The following is a 27,265-nucleotide window of genomic DNA, read 5'->3' as shown; positions in this document are numbered from 1 at the left end:
GTGAAAATTATGGATTTTAAGACTATTTATTATGTAATAAACTTTTCAAGCTAATGCTGTCTCAGCCAAATTCTGTCCTCTATGTCCATCAATAATGCAATGAAAAAGAAAATATATCAAGCATCTCAGTAGATACTGACTGTATTGAATTGCACTGGGATAGTGAATCCCTGGGAGAAAGTTAGATGTAGGCAGGGTTTCATCTATTCTGTTATATAATCATGTGTGACATACTGCAGTAATGGAAAAAAAATAAACCTATTAAAATCTTACATACCTGGATCATGTCCCCCCTTAGTCTCCTTTGCTCAAGGCTGAATAGATTCAGCTCAGCTAACCTCTCCTCATAAAACATTCCTCTAAGACCAGGAATCATTCTTGTAGCCCTACGTTGAACCCTTTCAAAGGCAGCAATGTCCTTTTTAAGGTAAGCTGGATTTATGAATTTAACGATATTGTGCATTTAAAACACACAAATAGTTAAAATCAGCAGTTATGGTTTTAACGGTAAGGTGACCAAACCTGCACACAATATTCTAGGTGGGCTCTTACCAAGGAATTGTATAATCTAAATATCACCTCCCTTGACCTAAACTCCACACACCTAGAGATGTAACTCAACATCCTACTGGCCTTTTTAATTGCTTCCCCACATTTGTGAGAGTGGGACATGGCAGCATCAACATACACACCAAGGGTAGTCTACCATTTTGTCTTATATTATAGCTTCCATTACTTTTCCAGAAGCCTATAGTTTGATGGATTACTTCTATCCTTTTTTTGAATATGGGTGTTATATTAGCATGCTTCCAATCAGAAGGTACCACAACAACAGATACAGATTTATGAAACTATTAAAGGTCAACAAATAATATCCCTCATCTCTTTTAAAACTATAGGTAAGATGCTGTTATGATATCCTGTCTAGGGTTGGAGTGTAACAGTATTCACGGGAAAGGGGAATGGGATAAAGGGACAAACAGGGTGAGGGCAACAAGGGAACACCAGTCGACAAAGGGATATTTTTTTGTATTTTATTCATACACAATACTGACACTAGGAAGTAAAACTGGGCCGTCACTGGATCTTCCAACAGGACCATGATCCTAAGCACATGTCCAAATCAACACAAAAATAGTTAGCTGACTATAGGATGAAGCTTCTGCCATGGTCATCTCAGTCCCCTGACCTGAACCTCCCTTGGATCAGTGGAAGACTACAACCACGTCCTATACAACGACTTCCTACAGTGGTGGCCAGGAGCACCAGTGCAAGGGATGAGCACCCCAGGAGCCGGGCAGCATGCCTTCCTGGGGCATCCCGATGGATCCAGCACAATTCCCTCATGACTCCACCCGGAAGAGTGAGTGGACACAATCCACTCACCTACAGTAGAGGGGAGCTTCTCCAACTGCGGTCGTCTATCACCTCAAGGCCGGCAGTTGCTCTTCCTCCGGAGTTTCGCCTGAGGAAAAGAGGTAGGTGAGGAGGTGTACGCTCCAGACTGAGGATGAGACCCTTCAGACCACCGCTACTCCCTATCATACTGGCCAATGTATGTTCACTCCAGAATAAAATGGACTTATTGCATGCCAAGTGTCTGGAGGAGCGGTATCACCTATGTTATTGCCCTGACTGAAACCTGGCTTGATGACACCATCTCGGACTCTGAGGTTATTCTCTCTAATTTGATGATCTGGCGGACTGACAGGACGTCTCAGTCAGGTAAGAAGTGGGGTGGTAGGGTCTGCATCTTTGTCAACGAGCGGTGGTGCTCGAATATTAAAGTACACCGCATTGTTTGTACACCTGACGTGGAGATGCTGATTCTATCTGTACGCCCCTTCTACCTTCCGTGGGAATTCCCTACTGTAGTAATTAGCTGTGTCTACATTCCACCAAGTGCCAACACCAAGGCAGCAGCGGAGCTAGTGTGTGAGGACGCCAGCTCCATGACGGCAAGATATCCCGACGCCCTGGAGTTTACTGCGAGTGATTTTAACAACTGTAATGTCAACGCTGTTTTGCCATCTTTTTATCATTATGTGGATATTCCGACTAGGAAGCTTAATACTCTGGACTTATGTTACAGTAACATCTCTGACGCCTTCATCGCGCGTGTACATCCTCCACTTGGCCACTCTGACCACAATGTTGTCTTTCTGCTACCTCACTGCAAACCAGAACTGAAGCGCATTAAGCCGCATGTGCACCTGGCCACCCTCTGGTCGGAGGAGGCAATTGAACAACTATAAGGTTCACTTGCATGTATAGATTGGGACATTTTCCAGGGTGATAAGAACCATAAAGTTTCTGTAATTACAGACTACATCAAGTTTTGTATTTATTCCAATATTCCCACCAGAACTGTCTGGAGATATCATACTTACAAACCCAGTATCACTTCCCATGTTAAGCACAGCTTGAAGGAAAAACGCAAAGCATTTCTATGCAAGGACTGGTCTTCTGTCCTGTCACTCAGTAGACAAGTAAAGAATGAGATAATCAATGCCAATCTCAAATATAAGAATAGACTGGAGCAGGAGTTCAGTACAATGAACACCAAACAGGCCTTTTGGTTACTCACTGGTCAAATACCCTACCATGACCTTCATCCCATAGGCACTGATCTTACAACTTTTGCTGACTCCTTAAACTCCTTCTATACAATGTTCGATAACCAGGACTACTCTGCTGTCTGTGAGGAGCTGCTCAATGGCCTTCCCTCTGATGATCCTACAAACCCTCCCTTTACTGTAGAGGACGTGAGGCAGCACTTAAGCAGATGCAAAGCTGGCAAGGCCTCCGGGCCTGATCGTGTACCAGCTAAAGTTTTGAAGCTATTCGCCACAGAACAAGCTCCCATCCTTCATTCCATCTTCTGAAACTCATATAGATTGGTGACCATTCCTACAATTTGGAAAACTTCTACCATCCTCAGCAATAGACCACAGATTGTAAGGATAGGCACAGCCAAATCAGCAACTGTGATCAACAACACTGGACCCCCTCAAGGGTGTGTCCTCAGCCCCTTCCTCTTTACACTCTATACCAATGACTGCATTAGCCCCTCACCTTTCACCACATACTACAAGTATTCTGATGATAGTGCTATACTGGGTCTGCTCAGTGACAGTAATTTAATTATAGCCTATCAACATTCTGTTTCTCATATCATACAATGGTGCTCTGACAACTTCCTGGAACTGAACGTGGACAAGGCAAAAGAACTGTTCATTCATACTTTACAGACATCACCATCAGAATAGACTCCTACCTCAATTCACAATAAAATGGCTGAACAGGTTGAACACTTCAAATATCTTGGACTCACATTTCACACGACACTTATATTTGATCAACACACCATGGACATTCAAAACGGTCCCAGCAGAAACTACATATCATTCGCAAGCTTTGTGCTCTCTCTGTTGCCCCCCCCCCCCCCCCCCCCGTCTCCTCTTATTACTGTACAATAGCATTATCCAACCAATCCTCTTTTACTGTTCTCCCTGTTTCTACAGCATGCTCTCTTCATTTAATAAAAACAGGATCACACACAGAGCAGCCAAGATCATCCGCCTTCCCATTCAAATCTATCTGATGAAAACAACAGAGCTGTCATTCGCCTCCCAAGAATCATTACCAATGACTCTAGTCACCCTTTTAACACACAGGGCTCACTTTGGCAAGAGTTTTGTCCCTACTGCCATAGCTGCACTTAACTTGTCACATTAATCTTGTACCCCTCAAATCTAAACAAACAGTTATCCTCAGAGGCAGCATAACATCCTGGCAACTGCTCAATGCAGCATTGAAAAGCACTACAGAGAGTAATGAACTCACAGATGTAATGAGCACAGAGCATCACCAGCACGCTGCTCTCAGCAGTCGAGGACATTAATTTTTCCCCACAGAATACTCTGCTTGTGTAGTGTTTTTACTTGGCCTAATACTGAAGGGGCATAAGTGATAATTAAGTGACATGATAATAAAGTGCATTGCTGGGTGTCTCTTTGCCAACCTCGCATGAAACAGTACTGTGATGCAAGACAGGGAGCTCGCACTCCCTCATTCAGAGAAGGGCACAGAGTGCGGCTGTGGAAACCAGCGCATGTGCAAAAAGGGCATCAGAAATTCTCTGCACCCATCGAGGCCCATCCTGGCTGACGGGAAAGCATGGCATGCTGCCCATTTGGCCTCAGTACCCAGTGGACTTCCCAAATTTCCAGCCCTGCCAAAGACTGGTCCTGAAAGAACAGTTGAGCTTGGAATGGCCTAAGGAACTGGAAGCTGTACAGCCAGGGCACACAAACCATCATCGGCTCAAGGACTATGGAACTTCACAGAATTAAACAAAGAAATGAAATGCATGTTCTGACCGTGATTTTCTGGTTAGAAAGAGATACCTTAAAGGAAAAGAGAGATTCAGTGTAAAATATATAACAGTTGTTTGTAGATCCTCTTACTGGGAACATTTCTAATTGTAATTGATTTCTGTTGGAAGCAAAACAGGCAGTTCATAGTGAAAAGGTTGTGCACTTACAGGAAGGCACAAGCACAATGTTTTAAGTTGAACTTACATTATTTTTTGTCTGGGGTGTAATGACCTTAAAGGAAGAAATGTTACAGGTAAGGCGTGTCTTTTATAGAATACAGTGCTGCTGCAGGAAGAAGAATACATAAGTAAAGGGGGGATGTTGTGTTCAGTTAGTAATTGTTCTGTTTTCTATATTACTGTATGTCACAAGAGGGTGCTGTAAGGCTGTTTTATTCGACTTCAATTCCTATTCCAAGAGTCAAGAATGGATAGTTGATCCCAGGCAGCAGTTTTCCAGATTATCAACTTCAAAAACTTAAAAATATGAGAGGAAAAAAGTCTTTGTAAAATTAAGAAGTATATAATACTATGAATGACAAGGGGTCTTAATACTTTTCATTTAATTTTGTTAACTCAATCTTTTGCTGGCAAGTATACCTTTTAAATTATATACATAACAGTACAACTGCATTATTTGTGTCTTGTATGCACACTCCATACAAAGTAAAAGGATAGGGCGGCTACTTCATTAATAGTATTTCTTATTGATACTTTACATTTACTTCCTACTGCCCAACTCCCAGAGGACCATATAGTTTTATTACAACCTAGTAGTCTACCGAAAAGTCGATACTAATCATACATTTGAGTGACATAACTAAATAGACATATGTTGACACACAGACATAGATAAAAACAATTAAACTCTCTCTATGTGAAAATGACATGAGTCACACGTCCTCAATGTTAAAATATCCATGATTGTAAAAAATGACCATCGTTGCAATGTTATATCTCAGGTCTCAGATTACTTTGTTTAATGTCAATTTAATTGAAAAAAAAAAACATAGAAAAAGGCAAGCTTATTTGGCGACGTTTAGTAACCGACTAGCTGGTTAATGAGGACTATATCTGTACCTGACTTTCCTGTCAGCTCCTCGGGGATGGCTAATCTTCAAATTTTATTACAAATACTACAACTTTATTTTGTGCCTTGCTTAAAGTAAAATATCTACAGACTACTAAATACTGCGTTAATGGTGACATTTTTAAACTGATTCGCTTCTTTCGCCTCATCCTTCTTGTTATATGTGACGGGTGGGCGTGGTTGATCTAGCCGGCTCCCCATTGGCGGGTATTCGGTAGCTCCTGTGTCATGTGACGGGTAGAGGCGTAGGCAGCACCGCCATAGATTTGAAAGCCTGGATGCCTCGTTGGGTGATACGCCATATCGGCGCGGTAATTGTGAAATAGAGGATTCATAGATATCACTTAGTGAACCGACTGTTTTCGAAACTGCAACAACATGAGGAATGTTAAAACTAGAAAACAGGGAATCACGTTTCACAGGTAAAAAAATCTGCGGTACGGTCAAATAAGATACATAACATGGTCCATGGGGACGCATTTCTAGTGTGGAAACGGTCAGCGGTAGCCATGAGGCTCATCTGTCTGAGTTAGAGCAGCTGATGGTAAAGCTGGAATATGTCAACAGATAAAGTTACTGATCTGGAGGCGTGGTCCAGACGACAGAACATAAAGCTGATAGGCCTGCCGGAGGGTGCTGGAGGTGGCCGTCCTGTGGGCTTTCTGGCAAGTTCTATACCTTCTTTACTGGGCCCCAAACTTTTCCCTAAGCCTATAGAGATTGACCGCGCTCATAGACTGGGTGGAAGGCCGGTGGTGGATTAGACTCGCCCTCGTGTCATGCTTGCGAGGATTCATAATTTCCAAGTAAAAGAGCGGATTCTGCAGTTGGCATGAAAGCAGTACCCGTTGAAGTACAACGGAAAACAGATCCACATTTTCCCGGATTTTCCTGCGGAGCTAATGAAACAACGGCAGCTCTTTGATGGGGTGAGAGAGAAGCCGAAGCAGGCAGGGACCCGAATAGGATTTCTGTATCCAGCACGCCTCCGGGTCCCCCAGGGAACCACCTCGTCAGTGTTCAGCACTCCTGAGGAAGCAGAGACATTCGCGAATACACTGCAGATCGGGTGAAGTAACCAGCCCATCACCTGCCAGATCGCTCATTTAGCTGCCTTTTCAAAATGGAAACGGACGCATTGTGCATATTGCAAAGGCACCGGACACTTAGTTATGTAGTTAAATCTTAGCTCCGCCCCTAGTAAGTTTTGTATTCTTATAGTACGCTCTATGTTTGTAAGCCGAGTTCCGGTAATTTATAACACAAACTGGAACTACACTGTTATTATATGCTTTTGTTACTCGTTTATCAGAGGGGAAGCAAAGCAAACCAAGATTAGTTAAAGTTAGCGGTGTGTTTACTACCTTCATAATAATTAACCTTGAGTAACCCTGGTTGGTGTATGGGGGTTTTTCCTTGTTCTTAGGGATGAGGGAACGTGGTGGGAGTGAGTTTGTTTAAGTGTGTGTGTGCTTTTCTTTTTTGGTTGTCATATTTTTATTTTGGGGCAAATTATTACGTCGCTGCTGCTATAATACAGTTTATTTTTCTGTGGTACACAGAGGTTATGGTGCTTCATCTTACTTTAGTGAGTTGGAATGTCCACAGTCTCGGGAACCCGGTTCAGCGTGCTAAAGTGTTTTCACATCCTAAGTCTCTCTATTCCAACATTGCATTTCTCCAAGAGACGCATATTAGACCCGCTGAATGCGGTCGACTACGATGCAGCTGGCCGGATCAGATATTTCAGTCCACGTTTTCCAACAAAGCCCAGGGGGGATTGCCATTGTCCTTAAAAAAGGGCTGCCTTTTAAACACATTTCTACAGTGTGTGACCCGGGTGGCCGATTTATTACTGTAACTGGGCATTACATTCTTTTCATTTGACGTTACTAAATATCTATGGCCTAAATATTGACTATAAACCGCATGATATTTCTCAAACACATCTGATAATTGCAGGAGATTACAATATAATTCTTGATCCGTATTTAGATAGATCGTCACAAAAGACGACCAGCCCCACTAACTCCGCAGGTGTCCTAAACAATCTAATTAGCACTATGAACCTGGTAGACATTTGGAGGATCCAACATCCTACGAGCAGAGAATATTGTTTTTTCTCAAATATACACAAAACATGCTCTCGTATAGATTACTGTCTGTTAGACGCAAAGCTCCTATCTAATGTTATAGATTCAAAATATCACAATATCTTGATATCTGATCATGCTCCAGCTTCTATTATTGTAGATTTTCAAATTCCCAGGCAGTAATTTCAGTGGCACTTGCACCGTCATTATCTGCAGACGAAGGCTTTTGTGCAGGCTTTGTCAGAAAAAATTACGGACTTTATACAAACTAATGATACTAAAGATGTCTCCCACTCTACCATGTGGGAAACATGCAGGGTTGTTTTCAGAGGCCACATCACTGCAGCTGAAGCATCATTACAGAAATCTAGAAGGGCCTGTCTGGAGCAAATAGATTCTGAACTTTCTCAGTTGGTGTGTTATAAAAACACTGGGGATTCTCAAACACTGCAGAACATTCTTAAACACACACTTCTAGCTCGACAGGTCAGAGGGCAGCGAGCCAGTAGGGCCACCCGCAAAATTAAAGCTCACTTAGGGGGATTTATAACTCAACCCAGCTTAATAAATGACTGCTTTAGAGAATATTATAGCGAATAGTATAGTTCTAAGGCTAAAGGAGAAGTAGATACTTGGTTAAAAGATCTAAACATACCAAACCTTGATCAGGCCTTGAGAGAGGCTCTGAACTCAGAACTCACTGTGAATGAAATCATGGACTCCATTAGATCATTACAAAACGGAAAATGCCCAGGTCCAGATGGTTTCGGGATCGAATTTTACAAGAAATTTGCTGTACAGGCAGCTCCACTTTTACACAGAATGTTCTCTCATTCAGTCAAAGTTAAAACATTCCCCCCAAACACTGTATGATGCAAACATTTCACTGTTGCTAAAGGCAGAGCCCCCCCCCCCAGCACACCACTTCTGGTTATGCCCTAAACTTAGGGATGTTTGGTGCTCCATATTTAAATGGTACTCTGATGTATTTAACACCAATTTGTTGCCGGACCCTGAAACTGCGTTATTTGGGTATTCAGCTGCAGTGGAGTATACTGATCATAACATCGGTCCAGTCTTGGTATATGGTATGGTGATCGCCAAGAGGTGTATTCTGAAACTGTGGGAAGCAGAGTGTGGCCCCTGTTTTGTGTGCTTAAGGGAACTCCTGGGAGTTCTCCATGGTGAGAGGGTAAGATATGATCTGTCAGGCAGCACTGAAAGCTTTATCAGAATATGGATCCAATACTGCAGTTTATGGATGAGAAAGGAAACCCCAGACAGATGAGGTTCATGCTGATTATCACCCCTTTGTACCTTTACAGAGTCTGCAGCATAATTCTTAGAACATAGTGCCTGTTGCCCCCCCCCCCTTTTATTTATTATTATTTTACTATTATAATTTTTTTTGTGCTTTACTTGTTAATGGGAATTAGTTGTGGGGGGTGTATGGTATGTGTTGGTTGTTTGTTTTTTATGTTATTTATCTGAAAATTATAAATAAATGCATAAAAAACAATGACAAGATGCAAACAGTGTGGGCTGCAGTGAACATAAAATGCATATCTGGCAACCTCTCTAACTCCTGTTTGGACCCCAGAGCGTCTGCCACTCATGACCTTCACTGCTTTGGCCACCAGCTTCTCTCTGTATTCCAGCCCAAACTTATCCAGACATAGAATAGAATAGAATAGAGTAGAATAGAATAGCTACTTCATTGTCATTCAGAACATACATCGGTTAGTGCACATCAGAGCAAAATTACGTTGCATTGACTCATCGGCCCAGCAGAGTGAATGAAAAAGAATATAAAGCGGAATTAACATAGAATATGCATAAAAATATATTAACAGCACTATAGCAGCAAACACCAGTGTACATCGCAGTTTCAGACATATTGCACTAGACAATTAAAAAAAAGCAGCTCTTGAAAGAGACGTGTGGATGGATGGAGAGAGACGGAGTGGGGGGGGGGGGGGGCAGCCATGAGGTATTGAGAGTTCAGGAGTCTAATGGCTTGAGGAATGGAATGAAACTCTTAGAGAATCTGACTGTCCTGGTCCTGATGCTGCAAAGCCTCTTCCCAGAGGGCAGCAGGGCGAACAGTCTGTGGTGGGGGTGGGCGGAGTCTCTGATGATGGCATGGGCTCTGCTGAGACAGTGTTTGTGCACAATGTCCTGGATGGATGGAAGAGAAGTCCCGATGATCCTCTCTGCAGGCCTCACCACTCTCTGCAGCCATTTCCTGTCTGAGGCTTTCGAGCTGCCAAACCAGATGGAGATACAGCTGGTCAGCACGCTCTCTATGGTGCCTCGGTAGAAGGTGCTGAGGATGGGAGAGGAAAGCTCTCTTCATCCGGCCCAGGAAGTGCAAACGCTGCTGAGCCCGTTTAACCGGTGATGTTGTGTTTGGTGACCAGTCCAGACTGTCAGTTATCTGCACCCTCAGGAATCTGATGCTGCTGACCACCTCCACAGCACTGTAGTCAGTGACGACTGCTGAATGACTGGGCTGTTTCCTCCTGAAGTCCATGATCATCTCCTTGGTCTTCTCCACATTCAGGATCAGGCTGTTGTCACTGCACCATCCCACCAGTCTCTTCACCTCCTCTTTATAGGGCAGGTCGTCGCTGTTCCTAATGAGACCCACTAATCTACTTTGGATTATGCCTGAACACCACCTCTCACCCCCCTATCACAGACGCCCCGCCATAACACTGCCTTAATATATTACCTGCACTGAAGCCCGTTTGGAGTGAGGTGTTTCAGTGCTGCTCCGGTCTCCTCCCACAGTCCAAAGGTGTGCAGGGTTGGCTGATCGGCGTCTCTGAATTGGCCCTGTACTTGTGTGAGTGTGGCTGAGTGAGTGTGTGTGACCTGCGGTGTCTTGGCGCCCCCCAGGGTTGGTTCCCGCCCAGCGTTGGTTCCCACCTGCGCCTGTTGTTCCTGGGATAGGCAATTCTATATTATTCTATTATAAATTTATATTTAGTTACATCAAAGGCGTTTGGGTAGCTTGCAAACCCTACAGACTATATACAAGGTAATAAAACTCTTACATACATGTAAATGCGTGTGCAGATTTGTCTCGAACTGAAAATGTCACAGCAGCCAGGAGACAATTCTGTGAATTGACGTGTCCAGTGGATGTAAGAAATATGGCAGCAGTTTGATAGAGAGACATTTTAACTGACTACAGTTACTTTATAGAATGTTAATCTACAATAGCAAATGAATCCAATGCTGGATTGTCAATGGATGTCTGTGTATATTTTTACACGTCTGTTATTAATGATAATGCATGGAGATAAATTTAGTAGCTTTTGCCAGCCGGGCGTGGGAGGGGTTCAGTATCTATCTATGTATCAATTTATCTGAGTCAGACAGATAAGTGAGGGTAGAGGAGTAAGGGTGCCTGGGCACCTGCCCGTTCTGTCTGATGGGGGCATAACCAGACCTTTTACAGTGGAGTGGGGGTGGCAAGGCTGCCTGGGCACCTGCCTATTCTGTCTGACAGGGGCATAATCAGACCACTTACAGTGGGGTGGGGGTGGCAAGGCTGCCTGGGCACCTGCCCGATATGTCCGACGGGGGCATAACCAGACCATTTACAGTAGGGTGGGGGAGGGGGGTAAGGGACCCTGGGCACCTGCCCGTTCTGTCTGATGGGGCATAACCAGCCCTTTTACAGTGGGGTGCGGGTGGCAAGGCTGCCTGGGCACCTGCCCGATATGTCCAACGGGGGCATAACCAGACCATTTACAGTGGGGTGGGGGTGGCAAGGTTGCCTGGGCACCTGCTCGTTTTGTCTGACGGGGAATAACCATAACTTTTACAGTGGGGTGGGGGTGGCAAGGGTGTCTGGGCACCTGTCCATTCTGTCTGACGGGGGCATAACCAGACCTTTTACAGTTGGGTCGGGGTGGCAAGGGTGTCTGGGCACCTGCCCCTTCTGTCCGACGGGGGAGTAACCAGACCTTTTACAGTGGGGTGGGGGTGGCAAGGGTGTTAATTATTTAAGAGAACAAATTTCATTATTTATTGAAATATATTAATAATAATTTTATTTACTTTAATCCACTGAAGCAAGATAGTAACAGGACATAATTATATTTTCCAGTTTTTTTTCGGTCTGTTATGTCTCCAGTTAAATGATTATTATATACATTGATTGACAGTCATTGTGTCAGTTATGTTCAGATGCAGTAATACAGTGAATTTAACTTAATCCAGCAGATTGTGGTTTCATTATGTTACTCAGTTATGCTTTGGGTGACGCTGAAGCAGGACATTAATAGGACAGAACAGAAAGCCTTTATTGTGATTGTACAGGGAGGAAATACAGTAAATGGACATAAATATATAATATATAAAATGTACATATACAGGGGAGAGGGGATAGCCCCCCCCCCAATCAGGATTACATTTCATTATACTTTAGTGAAAGAAAAAAACATATTAAACTATATTTTTCATGTTATTCAGCTCACTGAACACAGTTATTTATTTTTTGTCAAACATACAGTCCTGTGCAAAAGTCTTAGTCAGTCCAAAGAAATGTTTAAAGCTGTTTATCTGGGTAGCAAGTGCACTTTGGCTTAGAACAAAAAACACAATTTAACATTAGAACGTGGGCAAATTGAGTAACACAATAAACACTAGTAATAATTTCTTCTGTTTTCTAAAAAGTTACTGATATCTAGTTGGATGGCTAGATGAACACCGCTTTAGGTCCCAAACTTCTCCTCAGGGGCACCTCAGCCGTTCCATGATTTTGTTAAATTTCACCAACAGCTCAATTAAATAATTAAATATATTGGTTTAAAAGTCAGTGAGAGATTGATTAGCTGTATGAGGTGTGCCAGTGGCCAAGTCAATTTAGAGTGGGGAGTAAAAAAGGATTATAAAAGGTTAAAAAGCAGAGATTTTACCTTTTTGCCAGGAGAACCAGCAACACATTAAAGTGACACTGAGGAGTTTCTATAAACCCAAATCCCTGGATAGAGGGACTCAGTGAATGAGGAGGTGAATCTGTGCAGGGGGGTCAGTCCATTAGAGGAGACTCTGTAGAAGGACAGAGCACCAGCCCCCCAGTCCAGATACACTCCTACTCTGCGGGAGCCCGAGGGCTCTGTGGGTATGAGAGTCTCTTTATTATTGTGACAGACAGAGTCTGTCAGTATCACAGTACAGACTCCATGACTTGTCATTGAATCCAAGCAGACAGTCATAACTCTCTCCTTTCCTCTCGATTCCTTTATAAGTGACTCCTATCCAGGCTGCATCTCCATCCCACTCAGCCTCCCAGTAACAGCGGCCAGTCAGACTCTCTCTGCACAGAACTTGATCCCAGCTGTCAAATCTCTCTGGATGATCAGGATATGGCTGCTCTGCCCCCCCTGTCACCTTCCTGTTCCCCCCTGACAGAGACAGGAATCTGTTTGCTGTGTTCGGGTCCAGCGTCAGCTGGCAGGAGTCTGTAGGCAAGAGGAAGAATTATTAATCCCATCAGGCCGCCTGTACTTTATGTTTCTGTACGATATAAAAACAGCACAGCTTCCCCTAACGAAGCGGGAACTGAAGCTTATGAAACATAAAGTGGGCGCGCGACGGCGGCGGGAAGAGTCGCGAGCTAAACTAACAGCTTAATTAATTTAATTAAAAAATGACAAAGCAGCGACATTCCTCAGACATATTCATCACAAGCATATTTACCACAAAACGGCACCAGAGATCAATACTAAAGTCAGTGTCCTTCCTTCAAACCGCTAATTCCGTCGCATGTGGCTCGAAAATGGCCATCAATAACAGAATATTTAAGTAATATTATTACATGTTTAAAGTGATATTTAATAAACTTTTAGACCTGGATTCTGATACAAAACGATGATTCCGGCACAGATCGTGCATCATAAAAAACAGGAAGGTTCTCATTAATTCAGAAAAATATCGCTCAGAAAAACGGGAATTATTATCTCATTAATTCGGAAAAACAGATGAATTTTTTTCCCAGATGAATGCAATACGCTTCCATAACGAACCGCTTACCGCGCGCGCGACTCTAGATGCGGCTCCGCTGCCGTGAGCCCCTCATCTCGCGCACGCACGCGGCCGCTCTAATCTGTTAACATGGGCGCCGAAATGAAATTGATATTTTCCGCCGCACATCCAATGTATCCCGGGTGCAAATTTCTTTTAGCACCGTGGATCGGGATAATTTTAATATTCATGAATGATGCCCTACATGATTGACTGGCTGATTAATATTTATGAGAGGGGCACTACCTGATTGACCATGGAACATCGACATGTGCTGCCTGTTTCTTCTGCCTTAGGCAGGGGCGTCCAAATCCAGTCCTGGGGGGCCGGAGCCCTGTGTAGCAAAGTTCTTTCCCTGGTCCACCATCAATAATTCAGCTCAAGAGCTGTGTGGTTATTAGCAGAAGGAGATGAATCAGGTGTGTTAAATGAGGGGAAATCCAAAAATGTGCAGGACTCTGGCCCTCCAGGACTGGATTTGGGCTCCCCTGGTTTAAGGGATTCAGTGACCAATCAGTAATATTCTCTCATGAATATTAATGATTGTTACAGAACCACCCTGTAACAATGCAAATTCACATTCCGCACTTGCGGAGAGAGTCCGGTCTCACTGCCTACAGGTGCCTCCTTAGGACATTACTAACGAATCTCACACAGAAAACACATACACTCACGGCATCCGCAAAAAGAACAAATGCAAAGGATTATTTTTTTTGTGAAATTAAAGATGTATAACTAATTCAGAATATATTTAACCATCCTACACTCCCACACAAACACCAAGATAATACAAGCAGCTATAAAGCATTTGTAAAAAATATTTTTTAAAACGATTAAATGAATTGATAGTGTTTTTGGTGATGATTCTGACATTTTGTTTCTCGTTTGAATGTTTGTCTAAAATGACATGAAACTCACCTAAACACAAACATGGAAATCCATCTACACACAGTGTAAAAAGCCACACTCATCACAACAATTGTGTGAATACAACCATAACATAGTATTCATGGTATTATTAATAAAAACATGCAAAGACACTTACATTTCTGTAAGCCTGGTCTGGTCCTGCACTCTCCACCGTGATCCACACTACAGGGGAAGCAGAATGACATAGTACTACTGCTGTATCCATTTATTAATTGGTGCCTCTTCTTCACATACATGCATAAGTATCTGTAGCGTGTCAGACACACACTCTGTACTCACTTCAGCTTCTCCAGTTTACAGCTGGGATCCTCCAGTACAGCAGAGAGCAGCTTCATTCCTGAGTCTCCTGGGTGATTGTAGCTCAGGTCCAGCTCTCTCAGGTGTGATGGGTTTGACCTCAGAGCTGAAGCCAGGGAAGAACAGCCTTCTTCTGTGACTCTACAGCCTGACAGCCTGCAGAGAGACAGACAAAAACTCCCCAGTAAATAAGATCACCTGACCATTACAAGCATTACTCTTAAGCAAAAGTGACTCCTCTAATAAATATTTCAATAATCACGCAAAATTAACATCTCTTGAACATTTTATAAGAACCTATACTTCTCAGAACAAGAACCAGATCCAATTGATACAGAATCATTTTTAAATAATCTAGACTTACCCATATTAACCAATGAAACAGCAGATGCCCTTGATGCCAGAGGTGGAGATTTCAGGTCCAGAGAGTACAAATCCAGACCAAGATTTTGTTTCAACCAACCAGTTGAATATAAAGAGTCACAGAGTACTCAACTTGGTCTGGATTTGTACTCCTTGCACCTGAAATCTCCACCTCTGCTTGATGCACCATTAACATCAGAAGAACTCCATAAGGTCCTCAACCAAATGCCTAACAACCAATCGCCAGACCGGATGGTTACCCTGCAGAAATCTATACACATTTTTGGGGCATATTATCTCCACTCTACAATAGACTGGTAAGAGAAATTAAGCATACAACACAAATCCCATCGTATGAGTGCAGTGACCATTACAGTGTTATTGAAACCTGATAAAGAGCCAACACAACCCTCCAGTTACCCGCCACTCTCACTCATGAATACAGACTTGAAAATCATTATAAAAGCTCTCGCCACTCAGTTACAGACAGTCATTCCTATTATAATCCATCCTGATCAGACATATTTCATCAAGACAAGACATGCCTCGGACAACATCCATAGGGCATTTCCATGCTGATTGGGAAAATTAGGCAAAATTTTTCTAACTGTGTTGCACTTGCATTTTCAGTATTTTTGATAGAAAATAAGGTATTTTTTCAGGAAACAAAAGACCTCTGGTGGTTACACGTTTTGTTCATGAAAATTTCATCGTTTGAATATTGCAACTGTTTTCATTAATTTTTTCACCACTTTAGATAGGATTTTATGCTATTCTCTGCAGCCCTATTTTTGAAGAAATCTCAAACTTTCACTGTGATGACATTTTATGTGGGTCTTGTTCTTAATATTTTCTGAGGTAAAAGTTTGTTCTAACATGTACTTTCTGTTTGGCAGTCTTCTTCACTGAGTGTAAAAGATTCTGTAACGCGAGTCACAAAAAAGTACAAGTTTTCTCACAAAAAAGAAGCCTATGCTAGTAGCAAACTGACAGTGATATATCTGCATCCCTAGCCCTTACTGGTTATGGGAAAACCAGCAGCAGGCCTGGTGTCCCCTCTTAGATAAGTTACTGGGCATTGAATATCTGTAACGCGAGTCACATGTAACGCGAGTCACAATGTTTCAACTGCACTACATACTGATTTCTTTAATTGTTTCAATCATAATAGCTTTATAGTAGTTTCTAAGATAAACTACAGATGGAAGCACTTTCTTTTACCCACAATTCATCTCGCTTCCTGTTTGTTCTGAAGCCACACCTCATAAACAAAAGTAAAAGAAATTAAACCCGACTTCATCTTGAATTTCAGGTATGTTTAAGGAATTTTTTACAGTATACTTTTAAGTTTTAAATACTGAAAACTATATAGACTTACTTAATACTAAAGAAAAGAAAATTAAGGTAAACAAAGGCCTGTTATTGAGGTCTCTAAGTATGACTACACATCCATTATCTACATGAACATGAATACAGAGTGATGCATTCTGTTACTGCCTGCAGAATAAGGCTGTGTGTTTTTATCTTATCTTAAACTTATCTTAAACACAGATAAATTTATTTAAAAAACACTGGATTTTCTTTGCTACATCACATGGGAAGGGCCCTGTCGATGGCATTGGTGGGGCAGTGAAACGGGTGGTATGGAATGCAGTGAGAAATACAAAAGCTATTGTCACAAATGCTTCTACCTTCACTGAGGCAGCCAGGGCAAGCAATGTCCAAGTCATTGAAATGAAGACCTCCGACATTGATGGGATCAACAGTGAACTGGGGATAGAAGAGGTATTTACAAATGCTCCCCCAGTTCCTGGCATTGCAAATGTTCACTGCATGAATTTGGTTAATGGGAAAGCCACCTATTACACCCTCTCTTCAGATGCAGTATTTAATGCTGCTGAACCTTGTGCTGAATCAGATTCAGTACTAAGTGAGAGAGGATTAAATACCGACTCTGGAGAGAAGGCTGACACAAACGTCAGAGAAGCCAGTTCTGAAAATACATGTATATGTTCTAGGTGGGTGACTGGTTTGGTGTAGAATATGATGGGAAGGTTTACCCAGGGGAGGTAAAATGTATTGACAATGGTGAATACCAAGTTTCTGTAATGACACAAGCTGGCAAATTTTGGAAATGGCCTGTGAAACCAGACGTGATATTTTACACCCATGACAAACTGGTGAGAAGACTGAAGCCCCTTTTACTGTTAACAACCGCGGTCACTTTGGTTTTCCTGATTTTAATTCGTAGTCGTCTCTTGCAAGACGTCTGAAGAAAAAGAGTAGACTTCAGCATTGCATAAATACTTATACAAGTATTATATTTAGAAATCAGCGGTACATGTATGACGATCTATTTAGTAGGTATGAAAATGCTTTTCATCTGGTGACTCAAGTGAACTTTTCCAGTTACAGGAAAAATGTAACGTGAGTCACGGTAACACGAGTCACACCAATTCTGCAAGTCCCCAAGAATATTTAGAGAGAAGTATTTTATATTCCATCTTAATATAAGAGCCTAATGTGTTTCTAATGCATTACAAGTATTCCTTTGTTCCAGTCATTTACCATTGAAGGAGACTTTTTTTAAATGTTGGCTTAGTTTTTTGCCCTTTCCTTTTCGTGTAACGCGAGTCACACTGTAATTAGAAGTAATTAAAAGACTACTTAAAGACTTATCTTACTTTTTGTTTATGTCATTTCACACCCATTGCCAATTGGCACATGCATGCAAGAAGTGGTGTATACAAATGTATATGTGTGGGCGGTACACAAAACAATAACATGAAAACAGACCAAAAAATGTAACGCGAGTCACATGGAAATGCCCCATAGATTATTTAATTTAATCAATGCTGCTCAGCATACCCATACTAAAACCATGATTACATCATTAGACGCAGAAACGGCATCTGACAGTCAGTTGGACATTCCTCTTTAATATATTGCATAGATTTGGCTTTGGAGAGTCGTTCAACCACTGGGTTAAAATACTGTACATCTCACCCAAAGCTACAGTGTCACAGATGGGATCACATTACCTGCATTCACACTCCGACGGGGAAGACGGCCTGCATGCCCACTCTCTCCTTCATTGTTTGCCATCTTCATAGAAACACTTACGGCAGCAATATGTCAGGATAGTGAAATAAATTGAATTCATACTAATAATACAAAATTAGTCTCTATGCAGATGATATCTTGCTGTTTTTACAAAACCCTCAACCCTCAATATCTATCCATCCATTTTCCAATTTGCTTACCCAACTGGGTCGCGGGGGATCCGGAGCCTATCCCGGAAGCAATGGGCACGAGTCAGGGAACAACCCAGGATGGGGGTACAGTCCATCGCAGGTCACATTCACACACCATTCACTCACACATGCACACCTATGGGCAATTTAGCAAATCCAATTAGCCTCAGCATGTTTTTGGACTGTGAGGGGAAACCGGAGTGCCCGGAGGAAACCCCACGACAACATGGGGAGAACATGCAAACTCCACATACATGTGACCCTGGCGGAGAGTCAAACCCAGGTCCCAGAGGTGTGAGGCAACAGTGCTAACCACTGCACCACCATGCCGTCCTCAATATATTAAATTTTAATTTTACCTGCTCACAGTGCACCATGCGTGTCACAGATAATTATCTGCAGGCTCTGTGGCCCTGTTTACCTGTTCACAGTGCACCATGGGTGTCACTTGTAATTATGTTCTCTATAGGTGACAGATCTGGACTGCAGGCAGACCAATTCAGCACCCGGACTCTTCTCCCATGAAGCCATGCTGTTGTAATATCTGCAGTATGTGGTTTTGCATTGTCCTGCTGAAATACACAAGGCCTTCCCTGAAACAGACGTCCTCTGGAGGGGAGCATATGTTGCTCTAAAACCTTTATATACCTTTCAGCATTCATAGTTCCCTCCAAAACATGCAAGCTGCCCATACCGTATGCACTTATGCACCCCCATACCATCAGAGATGCTGGCTTTTGAACTGAACGCTGATAACACGCTGGAAGGTCTCCCTTCTCTTTAGCCCGGAGGACACGGCGCCCTTCATTACCAACAAGAATGTCACATTTGGACTCGTCTGACCATAGAACACTTTCCCACTTTGAAACAGTCCATTTCAAATGAGTCTTGGTCCACAGGACACGACGGCGCTTCTGGACCATGTTCAGATATGGCTTCCTTTTTGCATGATAGAGCTTTAGCTGGCATCTGCAGATGGCACGGCGGATTGTGTTTACCGACTGTGCTTTCTGGAAGTATTCCTGGGCCCATTTAGTAATGTCATTCACACAATCATACTGATGAGTGATGCAGAGTCGTCTGAGGGCCTGAAGACCACGGGCATCCAATACAGGTCTTCGGCCTTGTCCCTTACGCACAGAGATATCTCCAGTTTCCCTCAATCTTTTGATGATGTTATGCACTGTAGATGATGAGATTTGCAAATCCTTTGCAATTTGACATTGAGGATCATTGTTTTTAAAGTATTCCACAATCTTTTTATTCACTCTTACACAGATTGGAGAGCCTTTGCCCATCTTTACTTTTGTGAGACTCTGCCTCTCTAAGACATCCCTTTTAATCCTAATCTGGATACATACCTGATATCAATTAACTTAATTAGTTACTAGATGTTCTCCCAGCTGAATCTTTTTAAACTTTCTTGCTTTTTCAGCCACTTGTTACCCCTGTACCAACTTTTTTGGGACATGTAGCAGGCATCAAATTTTAAATGAGCTCATTTACTGGATAAAGGTCTACAATTTCCCAGTTTGGACATTTGTTATGCTATCTATGTTCTGTTAGGAATAAAATATATGCTCATGTGTGATGCCCGGCCCGTCCGCTCCTTGTGTGTGCCATGCCCCCTAATTACCCACGTGTGATTCCCTGATCGTGCCCAGCCATGTCTTGTTATCTTTTGCTTTGTCTGATGTATTTAAGTCTCTGGCGTGCCTGAACCCCTTGTCTGTCATTGATGTCGGTTGCCGTCCTATGTTCCCTAACACGGATCTCCTGATTAAACCCCCATTCGTCCCGTATCCTGCCTGTTGCCTGCTTTTTGATCGCTCTCTGAGCCGTCCAAGCCTGGAGGAGATTCCAGGAGACAGGCAGATATTCAAGGAGAGCTGGACAGGGCCGTAGAAGGTCCTTAACTCATCAGCAGGACCGGTATCTGCTCCTTTGTGCAAGGAGAAACAGGATGAACACTGCGGGAGCCCTACAAAATGACCTCCAGCAGGCCACTGGTGTGAATGTTTCTGATTGTTTGGTCAGAGACAGACTTCATGAGGGTGGCTTGAGGGCCCAACGTCCTCTAGTGGGTCCTGTGCTCACTGCCCAGCACCATGGAGCTCGATTGGCATTTGCCATAGAATACCAGAATTTGCAGGTCTGCTACTGGTGCCCTGTGCTTTTCACAGATGAGAGCAGGTTCAGTCATTTAACTTAAACTCCACACACCTAGAGATGTAACCCAACATCCTACTGGCCTTTTTAATTGCTTCTCCACACTGGTGAGAGTGGGACATGGAAGCATCAACATACACACCAAGGTCTTTATTCGGATTTATTCAGTTCATATTCAGCTACCTTTATTTCAGTGGGACCCATAAAATATCTGTATTTTATATTTCTGCTCCCTGCATACGTTAAATTTCATCTGCCAGGTGTCAGCCCAGTCACTAATTAAATCAAGATCCCATTGTAGCTTCTGTGCTGCTAGTTCAATATCTGCTATAGTACACCATCCACCTTGGTGTCATCTGCAAATTGAACTAGTTTACTGTATGCACTGGTGTCAATATTATTAATGTAAAGGAACAATAGTGGTCCTAAAATTGAACCCTGCGGTACCCCACTATGAACGCAGGCCCACTGTGACATTGTGCCTCTAATAACTACCTGCTGCTTCCTGTCTGTTAACCAGTTTTCTATCCAAACTGCTACAGTTCCTAAAATCCCTGCAGCTTTGAGTTTAAGCAAGAGTTGTTTGAGGGGGACAACATCAAAGGCCTTCTGCAAATCTAAGTACTTTATGTGATCAATTTCTCTTGTAGCTTCCTCAAAGAACTGAAGTAGATTAGTTGAACGGGATCTACTTCTCCTAAATCCATGTTGGCTACCCCTCAGAATGTTATTTGTATCCAGGTAATCTACCATTTTCACTTGTATTATAACTACTATTACTTTTCAAATTATGCAAGTTAAAGTAATTGGCCTGTAGTTTGCTGGATTACATCTATCCCCTTTTTTGAATATGGGTGTTATATTAGTATAATTCGAATCATAAGGTACCACGTGCAAATAAGGATTTCAGAAACAGTAAAGTTAAAGGTTGGCTAATAATATCCCTCATCTCTTTATAAATTATAGGTAAGATGCCACCAGGGCCCTGTGATTTATTTATTTTGAGTTTAGCCAGGCTTTGTACCACATCAGCCTCAGTTATACATACATGCCCTCCGCAATTATTGGCACCCCTTTGTACAAGGGGTAAGAAAAAATCCACCTTCTGGTGAAGGTGCTTCATCTCACACGGAAAAAATGAGAAAAATCCAACCTTTAATTAAAATCAATTTATTTGAAGAAAAATCAAATCCTTCATCAAGAAATAATTATTTTTAACAAAAACACATGAGCCACGATTATTGGCAGCCCTGCAAATTATAGTGAACGCAATGTAACTGAAGCATATTTCCCATGTAAATTATACATCTTTGAGTTGATTGGGGTGAATAAGAACCTTCAAGCTGTAATCCATGACTTCCTGAGTAACTGGGGTACAAACATGAGGAGACACAGAGGCCAAATTCCCTTAGTCATCCATCAACATGGGAAAGATAAGAGACACACAGACCAAATGAGGGAGAAGTGTGCTGACTTCATTAGTCAGGGAATGGGTATTAAAAAATAGCTACTCGCCTTAAAATGCCCATTTCTACTGTTAGGGCAATAATTTAAAAGTGGACATCAACTGGAACTGTTAGAAACTTGCCTGAAAGAGGACCCAAGTTTATTTTGCCCCCACAAACAGTGAGGAGGATCGTAAGAGAGGCAAAAAGTCCCCAAGGATGACTGTTAGTCAATTACCAGACAAAGTAAAATCTTCGGGTTACCACGTCTCCAAAAAACCATCAGACGCCCCCTTCATGCTAACAGACGTTTTGAAAGTTATGACAGAAAGAAGCTTTTTCTGCCAGTTACTTAAAATGTTAGTGCCAGGAGTTTGCAAAACATTATACAACTTTAACTGGAATCAAATTCAATGGTCTGATGAAACAAAAATGGAAGTTTTGGCAATAAACATTCAAGGTGGGTTTGGCGTAAAAAGAAGGATGGTTATAATGAAATGAACCTTATCCCAACTGTAAGATATGATGGAGGTTCTGTGATGTTGTGGAGCTGTTTTTCCTCCAAAAACCCTGGAAACCTCGTTAGGGTACATGGCACTATGGGGTCCATGAAATACCAGGACATTTTATATCAAAATTTGGCTGCCGCTGCCAGGAAACAAAAACTGGGCCTTCATTGGATCTTCCAGCAGGACGGTGATCCTAAGCACATGTCCAAATAAACATAAAAATGGTCAGCTGACCGCAGAATCAAGCTTCTGCCACCTCAGTCCCCTGACCTGAACCCCACTGAAAACCTGTGGGCTGAGCTGAAGAGGAGAGTGCACAAGAGAGGGCCGAGGACCCTGGGTGATCTGGAGAGATTCTGTAAAGAGGAATGGTCTCAGATGCCCTGCTCTGTATTCTCCAACCTTATAAAATGTTATAGGAGACTCAGTGCTGTTATACTGGCAAAGGGAGGCTGTACAGAGTATTAAAAGCAGGGCTGCCAATAATCGTAGCACATGTGTTTTCGTTAAAAATAATCATTTCTTAATGAAGGATTTGTTTTTCTTTGAATAAATTTATTTCAATGAAAGGTTGGATTTTTCTCATTTTTCAGTGTGAGATGAAGCTGCTTCGCCAAAAGGTGGATTTTTTTCTAACCCTTTTTACAAATCTTTACAAGGGGGCCAATAATTGTGGAGGGACTGTATATTGTTTATATTTTGTACTGTATTTGTACTAAATGGTGGTAAGTTAATCATGTCCTCTACTGTGAACACCTGTGTGAAATAATCATTAGACTCATTTACTATGTCCATCCATCCATTTTCCAAACCGCTTATCCTATTGGGTTGCGGGGGGTCCGGAGCCTATCCCGGAAGCAATGGGCACGAGGCAGGGAACAACCCAGGATGGGGGGCCAGCCCATCGCAGGGCACACTCACACACCTTTCACTCACACACCTATGGGCAATTTAGCAACTCCAATTAGCCTCAGCATGTTTTTGGACCGTGGGGGGAAACCGGAGTACCCGGAGGAAACCCCACGACGACATGGGGAGAACATGCAAACTCTGCACACATGTGACCCAGGCGGAGACTCGAACCCGGGTCCCAGAGGTGTGAGGCGACAGTGCTAACCACTGCACCACCATGCCGCCCCTATTTACTATATCAATTTTCATTTTCAATTATAAGGCCCTTACTATCCTGCAGATGAGTGAGTTCAGCTTTTAGAGCTCTTTTGGAGTTACAATATTGGAAGAAACTTTTAATGTCATCCTTAGCCTCCAGTGTAATCTTTACTTTCGACATTCCACTTACTGTAGCGAGTCTAATGTTATTTTTTCAATAAACCTCTAGACTTAGATACTCCTGCTTTATTTTGAAATCATTAGTTATTTTCTACTTTAGTATCTCCAGCGTACAGTGTGGAATACCCAGTAATGCTCACCTCACTACCCACAGTTTACAGTGTGGAATACCCAGTAATACTCACCTCACTACCTACAGTTTACAGTGTGGAATACCCAGTAAGACTGACCTCAGTATCTCCAGTGTACAGTGTGAAATACCCAGTTATACTGACCTCATTACCCCCAGTTTACAGTGTGGAATACCCAGAAATACTGACCTCAGTATCTCCAGTTTACAGTGTAAGTCCCCCAGTCCAGCAGAGAGCAGCTTCACTCCTGAGTCCTGCAGGTCATTGTTACTCAGGTCCAGCTCTCTCAGGGGTGAGGAGTTTGATCTGAGAGCTGAAGCCAGTGCCTCACAGCATTTCTCTGTGAGTTCACACCGACCCACCCTTAAAATAAGTAAACGCTTTTAAATCCACTTTTTACACTGCAGCACTGTATTCAAATGAGGAGAATAGGGACCATGACATAATGGATTTTCATAAAACAATTAAATTAAACTAAAAATCATTTTAACAATCATCCCGATTTTGTTTGGTGTCCATTATTTTTTGTCCATAACACGTTAAGGTCAACATGTTTATCTGTAACAGTGCTGTTAACTTTGCTAACCAACAGAAATGTTTTGCATGGATTATATGTGTCACGCCCAGCTCGTGCGATCCTCGTGTGCCACGCCCCCTCATTAACCACGTCTGCTGCCCCGATTCTGACCAGCTGTTTCCTGTTATTTCGGCTTGTCTTGTGTATTTCAGTCCATGTTCAGGTCTGTTTCCCTAGATCTGTCATTGATGTTGTGAGCCGTGTTTCCTCGTCTGCCCTTAATAAATCCCATTTGCTTGTCTTTACGGCTCCACTGCCCTGTCTGCCTGCTCTTCCGCTCAGCGGACATCACAGTATGGTTGAATGGATGTTTCCTGCTTCACTGCTTAATTATTTCTAACATGGACCGAGGGCTGATAAGATTGTGGGATATAAGGAAGTAGGAGAAGAAAACAGAAGCTGTTTGTGTTTGTTTATTATGTAACTGCTGAAAGGCATTGTGGGTTTTCTTGGTGTCCCGTTACTTTTGTGTAAAATGCATATTCTGTACTCACTGCAGCTTCTCCAGTTTACAGCTGGGATCCTCCAGTACAGCAGAGAGCAGCTTCACTCCTGAGTCTCCTGGGTGATTGTAGCTCAGGTCCAGCTCTCTCAGGTGTGAGGGGTTTGACCTCAGAGCTGAAGCCAGGGAAGAACAGCCTTCTTCTGTGACTCTACAGCCTGACAGCCTGCAGAGAGAGAGACAGAAACTCCCCAGTAAATAATATCACCTGACCATTACAATTATTAAATAAATACAGACCTCAGTATCTCCTCCGTATAGTATGAAATACGCAGTAATACTGACCTCAGTACCCCCAGTGTACAGTGTGGAATATCCAGTAATACTGACCGAACAGTACCCCCCAGTTAACAGTGTGGAATACCCAATAATAAAGACCTCAGTACCCCCCAGTTTACAGTGTAGAATACCCAGTAATACTGACCTCATTACCCCCAGTTTACAGTGTGGAATACCCAGTAATACTGGCCTCAGTATCTCCAGTTTAGAGTGTAGAATACCCAGTAATACTGACCTCAATATCTCCAGTTTACAGTGTAAATCCCCCAGTGCAGTAGAGAGCAGCTTCACTCCTGAATCCTTCAGGTTATTGTCACTCAGGTCCAGCTCTCTCAGGGGGGAAGAGTTTGATCTTAGAGCTGAAGACAGCATTTCACAGTGTTTATCTATGAGATCACAGCTGTTCAGCCTGAAACAGAAAACACTTTAAGACACAGACATATACACATCCTACACATTAGTAAAATACAAAGCATTACAATAAGCATTTGTTTTCAGTATAATTAGCAGCACAGCTTACACTTCAAAATGAATTATAGTCTGCAGAGTGTTCTGTGTGTCCTGACAATCTGCTGCAGTCATATGATCACTAATTGTGAGTCAGTGCATCTTTGCTCAGAACTAGAGGTAAAAACATTAAGTACATATAGAGAATATATAGGAACACATCAACAGCAAGATGGACGTGAACCTCCCATAACAGTCAGACCAGTGCTTCCAGTGCAGTCCTTAGCCATCTTTCTGCCAGGTGTCCCTACACTCGACATGTATCACTGAAAGTAGGAGATGTGAACATTCCCATCAGCTAATGCAGCAGCAACTGGCACTTGGATTCCTGATCCCATGAGTAAAATCCTTTTTCTCCCTGTATTGTTATACCTGGGAACATGTTAAATCACCAATTACGTCTGGGTGATATGACGATATTATCGGTAATGAGCGTAATCAGACAAGTATCCCGGGGTTGATATCTGACAGTGACTAACCGGCGATTATCGTCTTTGCTGGGGAAACGCGCTTAGGCTACATACAAAGCAAGATAACAGGATTCATGATTTGCTTTCAGTTCAGCTTTCTAGCCAAAGATTCTGAAGCAGTTAAAAAGAAACATTGTACAGAATTTCACAAGCATTGTCCATTGCAGTAACCATGCGTTCGCCATTCTTGTAAGTTCAGTATTGTCACATCACCAACTTCTATCTCTGAGTCAGCAGCCAGAATGTCAGTCATTCAAGTGCAGCTTTCTGGTGGGGATTTTGAGCTTCCCAACTCAGTTTTTCATGTCTGAGTCTCAGGCACGGCTTTAAGTGTGTCCCCGATCCCGCCGTCTCGGTGGAGGACTCGCGGTCAGTGAAGTAGTTGGAGCCGCTAATGTTGTTTCAGTTTCCTGAATGAACACAGGTTTTTAAGCTGTGGCATCGCTCCCTTCCCTCTTTCCAATCATCATTTTGTTTCTGTCACTTTCTCTTGCACTGATTTCTCCTCCCAACATTGTTACTGGCGTTTTAGTAATAAATTAGTTCAGGACCACAACTTTGTACGATCTTTCTCCTTCTGGGAGGTGTGGAGGGAGAAAAAATCACAATTCAAGTCTCTCAGTCAATGGTGGGATGTCGGAAAAGTGCAAATTAAGCTCTTCTGCTAGAACTATGCTGCATATTTCCAGACTGAACTACAGAACCGGTTTAGACTGGAGGATGAGATCTTGCGGCTGTGCACAGGAGCAGAGCCTGGCAGGGTGGGAGATGCTGAGGCCCTGCAGAGGAACCGACTCCTGTTGAAAGACCTTCTGGTGGAGAGAGGGGCTGGGGCGTTGGCCCGGGCTGCTATACGAAGGAGACTGATATGGACGCCCCCACCGCGTATTTCTTTGGATTTGAGAAGCACAGGGAAGAGAGAAATACCTTTCGGCACTTCAT

At 42.8% G+C, this 27,265-nt stretch overlaps 1 protein-coding gene across 19 annotated transcripts in view; it reads right to left on the bottom strand.

Moving 5' to 3' along the window:
- LOC125727125 (NACHT, LRR and PYD domains-containing protein 12-like) overlaps positions 1-27,265 on the bottom strand; it is a 120,960-nt gene that overhangs the window by 51,763 nt on the left and 41,932 nt on the right. For 8 of the 19 annotated variants that reach the window (XM_049003841.1, XM_049003840.1, XM_049003842.1 and 5 more), the window contains 5 exons: positions 25,582-25,755; positions 25,060-25,233; positions 24,178-24,351; positions 14,810-14,983; positions 14,646-14,692 (listed from right to left, as the gene is read on the bottom strand). In XM_049003841.1, the coding sequence (XP_048859798.1) occupies positions 14,646-14,692; positions 14,810-14,983; positions 24,178-24,351; positions 25,060-25,233; positions 25,582-25,755 (743 nt within the window). Of the gene's footprint in view, positions 1-11,755; positions 13,039-14,645; positions 14,693-14,809; positions 14,984-18,231; positions 18,309-18,662; positions 22,761-23,362; positions 24,088-24,140; positions 24,352-25,059; positions 25,234-25,581; positions 25,756-27,265 lie in introns of those variants that run through there. The other 11 variants (XM_049003849.1, XR_007388550.1, XR_007388551.1 and 8 more) reach the window with 11 other exon arrangements.

Source organism: Brienomyrus brachyistius, unplaced genomic scaffold (assembly GCF_023856365.1).
Source record: "Brienomyrus brachyistius isolate T26 unplaced genomic scaffold, BBRACH_0.4 scaffold87, whole genome shotgun sequence".
NCBI lineage: Eukaryota > Metazoa > Chordata > Actinopteri > Osteoglossiformes > Mormyridae > Brienomyrus > Brienomyrus brachyistius.
The sequence above is the reverse complement of the archived record's forward strand: the minus strand, read 5'-3'. Positions and strand labels throughout refer to the sequence as shown.